This window comes from Cryptomeria japonica, chromosome 5 (genome assembly GCF_030272615.1).
Source record: "Cryptomeria japonica chromosome 5, Sugi_1.0, whole genome shotgun sequence".
Taxonomy (NCBI): domain Eukaryota; kingdom Viridiplantae; phylum Streptophyta; class Pinopsida; order Cupressales; family Cupressaceae; genus Cryptomeria; species Cryptomeria japonica.
In genome coordinates this window covers 710,375,867-710,386,216 of record NC_081409.1, presented here as the reverse complement: position 1 = coordinate 710,386,216, position 10,350 = coordinate 710,375,867, and the positions used below count along the sequence as shown (strand labels likewise).

At 34.7% G+C, this 10,350-nt stretch overlaps 2 protein-coding genes across 2 annotated transcripts; one reads left to right on the top strand and one right to left on the bottom strand.

Moving 5' to 3' along the window:
• Positions 1–384: 384 nt before the first annotated feature.
• On the bottom strand, positions 385–873 carry LOC131042222 (G-type lectin S-receptor-like serine/threonine-protein kinase At2g19130). Its single transcript, XM_057975553.1, has one exon. It carries the CDS (start codon positions 871–873, stop codon positions 385–387), a length of 489 nt encoding a protein of 162 aa, XP_057831536.1.
• A 5,692-nt stretch (positions 874–6,565) lies between these two features.
• Positions 6,566–8,979, top strand: LOC131042223 (G-type lectin S-receptor-like serine/threonine-protein kinase At2g19130). The gene is made up of 2 exons (XM_057975554.2): positions 6,566–8,381; positions 8,483–8,979. Exons 1-2 carry the CDS (start codon positions 6,566–6,568, stop codon positions 8,977–8,979), a joined length of 2,313 nt encoding a protein of 770 aa, XP_057831537.2.
• The last annotated feature ends 1,371 nt before the right edge of the window (positions 8,980–10,350 follow it).

The window sequence follows — 10,350 nt, the reverse complement described above, 5'->3', positions numbered from 1 at the left end:
AGATGAAACATGCAAAACCACTAGATCAGCCTCCGCCTAAGAGAATCCTCCGAAAAAACCCAACTACTACATGAATTGATTTCTACTATCTCGCAGCCTACACACTTCACAAAAGGTAGCCAACACAAACTTATATACACAGTCACACAACCAAGAGCCCACGATTTGCTCATAGCTCTGATACCATGAAAGAAAACATGCTGCTGAAATTAAATTCTCGGTCCATTCGATTTGTAAGACATCACAAATTAAATTCTCTACTTACTGTAGCAGCAAGTTAGCTGCAACATTTATCATGGGCAGTTGAGATAAGCTTGGCGAGAATAACGTGGGAGACTGAAGTTGGCTGAAGACGATAAGTTGGCTGAAGACGATGTTGAACAGCTAGTACAGGTGGAAATCTGTACCCACAACCTTTGCCAACCCAAAATCTTCCAACACGGGTGAAAAATTATCGTCCAAAAGAATGCTTTCAGGCTTTACATCACCTATGCTTTCCTTATGGAGATAAACTAAACCTCGTACCGTGCTTGAAGCGATATATAATTGGATCAACCAATCCAATACATTCCATTTACTTTTGGAATTACAAGTGAATGGTAGGTAATTTAGAGGACCATTGGGCATGTACTCATAAACCAGTAACCCTCTAGATCCTTCTGCACAAAATCCTCGAAACCTGATCAAATTTGCATATTGTATGTTGCCAACAGAACTAATTTTTGCTCGGAATTGCCTCTCATATTGTCTTAAACCTTCCAGTTTCTTTACTGCCACAAGCATACCATTAGTTAGAGATTCTTTGAACATCAAGCCTAATCCATCGCTAGCCAACTTAGACCTGAAATTCCTTGTTGCAATCTTCAACTCCATGTAACTAAATATTCTAAGAAAAGAGTCTAAGAAATCCGCACACATCTCTATTGGTCGTAGCCAATACCTTTGCCACATTAAAAAATGAAAAGACACTCAAAGCAACAGCGAAAGCGAGAGCGCTCGCAATGCTTATGGCTTTGAGTTTGGGGGACATTTTTTGATGCTTTGGAAGTGCAAAGGTAGCGATTCGAATGGAAATAGTCAATCTGCCAATTGACAGGGTCAAGAAGGAGAACTGAAAGAAAACATAGTTCACGAGCAATTGTGGAGGCAGGCTTTGTGGAAATCTTTCTTTATGGGTGCAAGGTATGGAGAAGTTGAATGATCAGGAAACATCACAGTAATATCAATGAATATATAGATACTGCTATTTTTGGTGTCGCAGTTTAATGGGCTTTGTCGAACATAGCCACTTGACCACCAGTTCCAGGCATGATTGTTTGTCGGGGCAAAGCCTTCCACGCATGTGCAGAACTAAAGATTGTTGTAGTTCTAGCTTCCGTAATTGCCACAAAGACTATATACGTCACATTGATGTCTACGGCGAGTCAACACCATGGTCAGTTTAGTGGCATCAAAGAAAGCATATTCTTGTATTCCTCCAGACTTAATTTAGATAAAACATGAGATCCTTTTGACTAATTTATAACTGAAATACAAACCTGAGCTAGCATTTTCTATTTCTGAAAGTGCACTGAAAAAACGGCTGTCCCAAGTTATGCTCTCCCAATACTGGACATATTTGTTCATGTTAGCAGGAATTATTTGTTGGAGTTAATTTCTCCCATGTTTTTGAGCAAACGACTTAATTCACCGCCATGACAAACTGCCTCCATTCATCACCGAATCTGTTTGTTGAAAAGACTTTCTGTACCTAGCATTTATTGCAAATATTTATCTTTATCCTATCCCTGCATGAAGAAAATGACAAAAGATTAATTGTTTTCCTTCACCGACCTCTCAACTGACTATTCATCAGATAATGTTTATATGCTATTATCTTTGACTTATCTGCACCATTATCGTGCATTGCAAGAATGTTAACCGCCTCAGTATGGCTATAAATACAGAGGCAATTGTAATTCTTTTACCATTAGATGGTATGTAGGTGATCAATAATAAACGATGAATGTTGTAGCATTGAAGAGAAAATATAATGGTGTTATTCAATTGATTAATAAGAAAATGAGTGATGTAGCACAGAAGTAGTTTAGTGAATCTGTGTGTTTATATTTTGCTGAGTTTTGGTGTCTGTATTATATCTTTTCTCTCCATCCACTCCTTTTCAAACTGGTATCAGAGCCAACTTTAGAATCCAAGGAGAGCAAGATTGGAGAATTCAAGTTGTAGAAGTCTGTGGGTGTCGAAAAAATTTCCATTGTAAGTTGAATTTGCTGCTAAAGAAGATCAAAAGAAAAATCGGAAAAGGTAAAACTGCCATATGAAGATGAGATTGCTATGAAGTCTGGAAGATTGTAAGTTGAAAGGGTTGACAAGTTGAGGTTTGTAGACATAAGACACACATGTAGCTGTTGATCAGTTATGTAATAAGAAGAAAAGAGGACGATTGAAGATACATGAAACAATCAAAAGCGATCTAAATTGCTGTAGTAGAAATCAAGTAAATAAGTAGAGCTATTCTTAAAGTTTCTTTTGTTTGAAAAAGAATTGTAAAAAAAAGAGCTGAATGATTGACAAATAATTGTTTGGAATAGAAGCACTATCATGATCAGGTAAATAAATTAACTCCCAAAGAAAAAGGTGTAGCAACAGCTGTTAAGGATTTGTTAGCACAGTGAAAAGATGTCAAGGAAGAGGAGGCATACGAAGTAAAATAACAAAATTGTAATCAAGTGAATAAGGTTACCCTCTGCATCAAACAGTCCAAGATTACCATCGTTTGACAGCTTCAGAACGCCAGGCTTGTTCTTCGTTGGGCTCTTCCTATTAGCCACCCAAACGATGATCTCGTCAGCTATGTTGGGATACCAACATACCAGTTATTGCTTCCATTTGGGTTGAAAAAACCCAATTCAAACGTCCCATTCTTCGAAATTATTGTCTGACTTCCAATAAGCGAGGTGCCCAAGGAAAGAGAGTAAGAGCGAAGATCACATATGGTACGAGACCGTTCCTTTCCATTTCAGTATTATTGGTTTTCATTTCAGTATTATTGCTTTTCATATACGAGACCGTTCCTTTCCATTTCAGTATTATTGGTTTTCATTTCAGTATTATTGCTTTTCATATACGAGACCGTTCCTTTCCATTTCAGTATTATATGGTAGAAGCAACGCTGAAACTCCGAGAAATCGGACACCAATTTTCTAATCTCCTCTGATCTGAACGCGTGTGCGCGAGTCGAAGTATTACTACTAGAAATTGAATCATTAAGAAATTGTAAAATTTTTAGAAGAAATATTTTATTTGAAATTGTAAAAATTTTAAAAGAAATATTTTATTTGAAATTGTTTTTACTACAATATTTTTTACATTATTTAATAGTAAAAAATAAATAGTTTTTCAGAATATTTGTGGTCAAATTGTTTGAAGACATTTGTCTTATTTACATAAGATTATATCATTAGATTAGAAACGGATTAAATGCAATCTTGATTATGGATTGTGAGTGTGTAAGTCATTTTAGGGGATTTAGCATCAACCATCATGAGTAATTAGAATCATTAAATGAGTTTTGGATAAAAATTCTTGTACTTTATTACTTGCATGTATTAAACTTTGTATGACCAATATATTCTTGTATCACGAAACATGGTTTGTATAGTACAAGATTTTCTCTTGCATTCTAATTTTCAATAAACATAACAAATCATTTAGAGAAAAATTACATATTTGATGAACTGATATTGACATAGAATATAAATCCATCATTAAATGTGTAAAGTTAATCAAATTAAATACAAACTAGATCAAATTAATACAAGTTTGATAGTTCATATTACCTATAAGATAAACATTTTATCAAATTTTCATGATGATTATTATTAAATATTGTCTTGAGTACTAGAACAAATCATCACCTTGAGTAAAGAGAAAAATATTTCTTATTATTATTCTCTAATTCATATCTGCAAAGAAAAAGAAATGTATATTATTGTTCATTTTTATTGTTAGAATAACTATTGCATTTAGAAATAAAACTCTAAATTTAAAATTTAAAATGAATAAAAAAAAAATTGAAAAAAATAAACATCATTATATAGATTTAAAATAAGTCCATTAAGAAAATTTATAAGTTTTTTATCTAAAAATTTACAAACTATTTTAAGGAAATACTCAATTGTATTTTACTATTTATAATAATATTTATGTATATGCAACCTTCAGCTCAATATCAGTAAAGGTAGAAAGGTCAAATCTTATCAACTATTTTAAGGAAATACTCAATTGTATTTTACTATTTATAATAATATCATAAATATTTAATACACTATCAAATTTAACATTTTTAGAATGCATTCAAGGCTAACGAATAATGCCCGCCCTTCTAATTTACTAAAACTTTTTACCCAATTTTTTGTTCTAAATAACAAAGGGAATTAGACAAAGGTTTGAAATGTTGTTACTCATCTAAAGATTATTCAATAAACTCAAACTATGCAAGTAAATCCAAAAAAATCATCTCATAATTATCCTAGTTATTTTTTAAGAGAATTTTGAAAAAACTAAGGCAATTGATGGATAAATTAACATAAATAAGCAAGAATTACAAAAATTGTCCTCTAAATTCTACAAGTTATGCATAAATAAAAAAGAATTTAAACAATTGATGGTTTACTTCAAAAAAAACACATAAATAAAACATGGATCCAATGCCATTCTTTTTCATGGATCAATTGGAATCAAACTTAGGACCTCCCATTTTCTTTTTGGGTGTTGTTCCATTAAGCTACCAACTGATGTGGTGAGCAGTCCATCTATGATTCAAGTATAACTCGATTTTCATCATCCTCATTGTGCCACATTATAGGTTCTCATACTAGTGCTCATATGAAGTTCCTAAAATGGCCCAACTTTGTTGACCTACTCAAGATGTGTGCTCTACCCCAAAATTAGTAGCCCAATTTGTGATATGTCACAGATAAGAAAGGATTCAAACAATTGACTACTAAATTCTATAAACTATAGATAGATGAGCAACAATTCTCACAATTGATAGTTGAGTTCAATACTTTATACATAAACCAATTGTTGCTAAGGAAATCGACCACTAGATACGACAAACTATACATGAAACAACAAAATGGAACCAATCAACCTCAAAATTCTAACCAAATGTGTCACTCTTACCATTACCTTTAACAACAGAATAAATTTAATTGGATTTTGACCATTAAATTTGACAAATTATATATAAAGGAATAAGAATACTAATCGACCTCAAAATTCTAACCAAATGTGTCACTCGTACCATTACCTTTAACAACGAAATAAATTTAATTGGATTTTGACCATTAAATTTGACAAATTGTACATAAAAGAATAACAATACTAATCAACCTCAAAATTCTAATCAAATGTGCCACTCTCACCATTACCTTTAACAACAGAATAAATTTAATTAGATTTTGACCATTAAATTTGACAAATTATACATAAAAGAATAAGAATACTAATCGACCTCAAAAATCTAACCAAATATATTATTCTCACCATCACCATTACCTTTAATCATGAAAACTATTAAATTGAGAAAATGAACCAAACAACCTCAAAATTCTGAGCAAATACCCTTACTATTACCTTTGACCATAGAATAACCATCAAGTGAAGAGGGACATGGGGCTTCACAAGTCCACATTACGGACGAAAAACCATGTGATGAAGTATAATCTGGTTGACATTTGAAAGCTCCAAAGAAAACAATGGCCAACATTTTCTAGACATAGAAAAAGCAAACCCTGCAATAACGATCCACATTCCTTTCTTGATCGCCGTAAAAATGAGAAAATTGGCAGAAAATTGCAAAAATCAAAGACCACCTGTTCACCATTGCCAAATTTAGCAGCAACCTTTCGCAGCAAATTTTCTTTGATATGGATTGGAATTTTTTTGGTTTGAAAAATTGACTGCAATCCTCTACTGGTTTATGTTCTTTAAGAGACGCAGAACGGACAAGATTCAATTTTCACATCAAAGGCAATGTGAATACCTTTATATCAAAGACAATGTGAATACTCATCATCGCCAGTCAGCATTGAACGTGCGGGATTCTTCAAAGTTCGGGAGAGGGCCGAAAAAGTCGTAAATATTGTTTCTTCGAAGTGGTGAATTAAAGTCCACTTCTAATACGACCACTTTTCTTAATAACAATTTATTCGATGGATGAAACAAATTTTGTTTAAATTTTTTCTCAAAATTTCTAATGTCTATATTTAATCAAATGAATTGATTAAACAAATGAAAACTTAGCATTCACTGGAACTAATAATAATACACACAACTAATTTATGCTATAGAAAGTAAAAAGATACCTTTCATACTTATCTTTGTTGATACTCTACTAATTATATCTTCCACTTCTCTTTCCAGATACGCTAAAGTTCATACTACTATCAAAATTACCGGTGCGCCCATTTCTAGTTTTGAACAGAAGACGTTAAGAGCTGAAGAGAGACGCCGAAATACTAAGCATTTGGAAATGAGGAGGAACTGTCTACTGACGAATATGATCTTCGCTGTTACTGTACTAATTATAGTTTCCAATTGTCATGCGTTATCTACTGGTACTGATAGCGGAGACTCGCTTCTCTTGGGCGCCTCGCTTTTTGGAAATCAGACAATAATATCACAGAATGGCACGTTTGAATTGGGATTTTTCAGCCCAAACGGAAGCAATAACTGGTATCTTGGCATCTGGTATGCTATATTATCAAAGGAGGCCGTTGTTTGGGTGGCTAATAGGGAGAGCCCGGCAAAAAACAAGCCTGGCGTTTTGAAGCTGTCAAAACAAGGTAATCTGGGACTTTTTGATGCAGAGGGCACGTCTCTTTGGTCGGCCAATGTATCGAACAAGCCGTCGCGGGCTGTGCTGTTAGATTCTGGTAATTTTTTGATGCTGAGCAACTACAATGAATCTGAGACTCTTTGGCAGAGTTTCGACTTTCCTGTAGATACCGTGTTGCCCGGGATGTGGCTCAGTGAACAGCAAAAGTTAATCAGTTGGAAAAACTCAATGGATCCCGCTCCTGGGCTTTTCTCCATTCAGTTGGATCCATCTGGAGCTAGAGAATTCGTGCTAACATGGAACAATTCTGTTCAGTATTGGAAGAGTGGAACTTGGGACGGGAAAATTTTCAGTGGGCTTCCTGAACTGGTAAATGGAGACTTGTACAATATCAGCCATAAAAGTACTAGCTCTGGTTTGTATTTTAGTTATACAGTGCTGAAGTTGGTCTCATGTTTTCTAAAACTAAATTCCGGAGCAATACAAATATTTTGTTTGTATGATAAACCTAAACCAATCATGGTAGTGAGTCGCCCCAGAGATCAATGCGACGTATATGGTGTTTGTGGCGCTTATGGAAGCTGTAACTCCAACAATCTTCAGTTCTGCAGCTGCATGGGAGGTTTCTCACCGGCAGACAAGCGTGCCTGGGACTCACATGACTGGTGGTCAAGTGGCTGTGTTCGGCAGAGCCCATTAAACTGCAGTACCCAAAAAGGCAGCCCTGACAAATTTATCGACTCTGGTGTAACGTTGCCTGATGATTCAGCTTCGTCATACCCTGCACCCACAAAGGAAGATTGCCAGAAAGCCTGCCTCCGCAACTGCTCGTGCACTGCGTTTACTTTCAATTCTCCTTCAGGACCCTGCAAAATCTGGTCAGGAGATTTGCTAAACATCCAAAACAGCAGATCGACTATCTCCATTCGAGTGGCTGCCTCTGCACTTCCAAAGCTTCATAAACCACCGTCCTCCAAACTGAAAACCATAATTATTGTGAGTGCTCTCACCCTCGCTTTGATTATCTTTTTATTTTTAATGTGGCAAAGGTATCGGCTACGACAACCAATGGACACAATTGAAGATTCCTCAGGCCCTTCACTTAGAACGTTTAGCTACAAGGAGTTGAAGATTGCAACAAGGAATTTTAGGTCTAAGTTGGGGAGCGGAGGATTCGGCTCAGTGTTCAAAGGATCTCTACCAGACGGCACGCTTGTGGCCGTAAAGAAATTGGAAGGTTCAAAACAACAAGATAAGCAATTTCGAGCGGAAATCAGTTCTCTTGGCAGCATACAACATGGGAATTTGATCAGGCTTCGAGGGTTTTGTGCTGAAGGATCCAAAAGGTTGTTGGTTTATGATTACATGCCCAATGGCTCTCTAAATTCCTTGCTGTTCAAAAGTAAACCAAAGGTACACGACTGGAAGACCCGATTCCAGATCGCTTTAGGCTTTCTCGATGAAAGTAACTCCAGAAGTAAACCAAAGGTACTCGACTGGAAGATCCGATTCCAGATCGCTTTAGGGACTGCACGAGGTTTAGTTTATCTCCATGAGGAATGTAGAGATCGCATCATTCATGGAGATATAAAGCCCGAGAACATACTCTCGATTGTAATTTTTCACCCAAGTTAGCAGATTTTGGGTTGTCAAAGCTTGTGGGTAGAGATTTCAGCAACGTACTAACAACAACAAGAGGAACGAGAGGGTATTTGGCTCCTGAGTGGATCTCCGGTCTTCCCATCACTTCCAAAGTTGATGTGTACAGTTTTGGTATAACGCTCTTGGAAATAATTTCTGGCCGAAGAAGTCTGGATTTAAACGTGCAAGATTCAAGTCAGTATTACTTTCCCGCATGGGCTGCAGCCCAAATTTGCCAGGGGAAGATGATTAATATTGTGGACGAAAGTGTTGCAGCGGAGGCAGATGTTGAAGAGGTGAGAAGAGCAAGCGTTGTAGGGTTATTATGCATAGAAAGGGAGGAGGAGGGGAGGCCAAGCATGGAACAAGTAGTGCGGATGCTGGAAGGGAAGATGGAACCTCAAACTCCGCAGATGCTGAATTCTGCATTCGTAGATAACCAAGTCAACCGAACCGAGACTGATAGCGATAGCAATGACAGTGTTGTAGAATAATGTAAACAGGGTATGCATTTTAAGCTTGAAGTAAAAGCTAGGATGTATTTTAAGGTGGGTACTCTTATATGAGTTTTCTCAATCGTGTTTGAATTTCAATTAATGTTAGTTATTAAATTGAGTTCTTTAAAGAAATGGAATTTTATGATATCTTAAAATTATATATAAATAAATAAATAAGTGGGTGGTCTTATAAAAAATAAAAATTAATGGATGTTAATAGTTTTGTCTATGAGATCTTTGTTTCAATAAATAATTGTTAGAACTCTTTCACAAGATCAGAATTTCACATGAAATATTTATAAACATTAGATATTTTTTATTTATTATGAATTATTTTATTATATATTGTTTATTTAATATGAATTGTTTTATGATATTGAATCTGTGTTTTCTATAACAAGGAACAAATATTAAAATTAATGGTTGAAAATGTTCATCAACAATTCAAGATTGTGGAAAGAAATTCTATGTCCAATATTTCTTATCACGAAAGCTCCTTGTATATAAAAATACTAATACAAGAAACTTGGTTAACTTTACATTATTTTAAATTCTTTTTCTGTAGGCATAATAATCACGAAAGCTCCTTGTATATAAAAATACTAATACAAGAAACTTGGTTAACTTTACATTATTTTAAATTCTTTTTCTATAGACACAGTAAAAGACAAAAGAAGACATAATATTTCATTATTTCACTATTACTTGATATAATGAAGGCAATGGAAGGAAGCATAGATTTGAAAGATGACCTTTAAGCAAGATTAGTAGAGGTAAGAATGTGAGAAGCAAGGGTAATAAGGACGAGTAATTGCCATCAAATGGATGGTGTACAACAATACTAAAATCTTTAAAAAAAGCCTTGATGATGTAGCCATCCAATGGACCTAGCACATTCTTGTATGTAGTTTATTATCTCTTGTCTATATTTCAACTATGGTTTATTGACTTTTACTAGGGCCTCTTGGGATTGTGTTGTTTTAATGTTCTATATTTTCATTCATTCACTTTTTGTGCAATGACAACACCACTACACCACTAGGTGATCCCCAATGTTTTAACTTTTTTTTAAGATTATGAAGCTTGATAAAATGATTTCCTTTACTCTTAGAAAAAATACCATAACATCTTAACTATTTATTTTTTAAAAATAATATAGTTCAACCAATAAATAATTAAATTTTTAAATCTTGCAGTGGTTGTATTTAATAAATGTCTTTTCCCATCATATTGATAATTACAAATTGTCATCAAAAAGTATTTTAGATACCGTAGGGACACAATATATGCTCTTTGTGTATAGTTTAGAGTCATTGTATAAAACAATCAAATAAATGTCGTAGTGCTCGTAGACCATCTTGAACAATA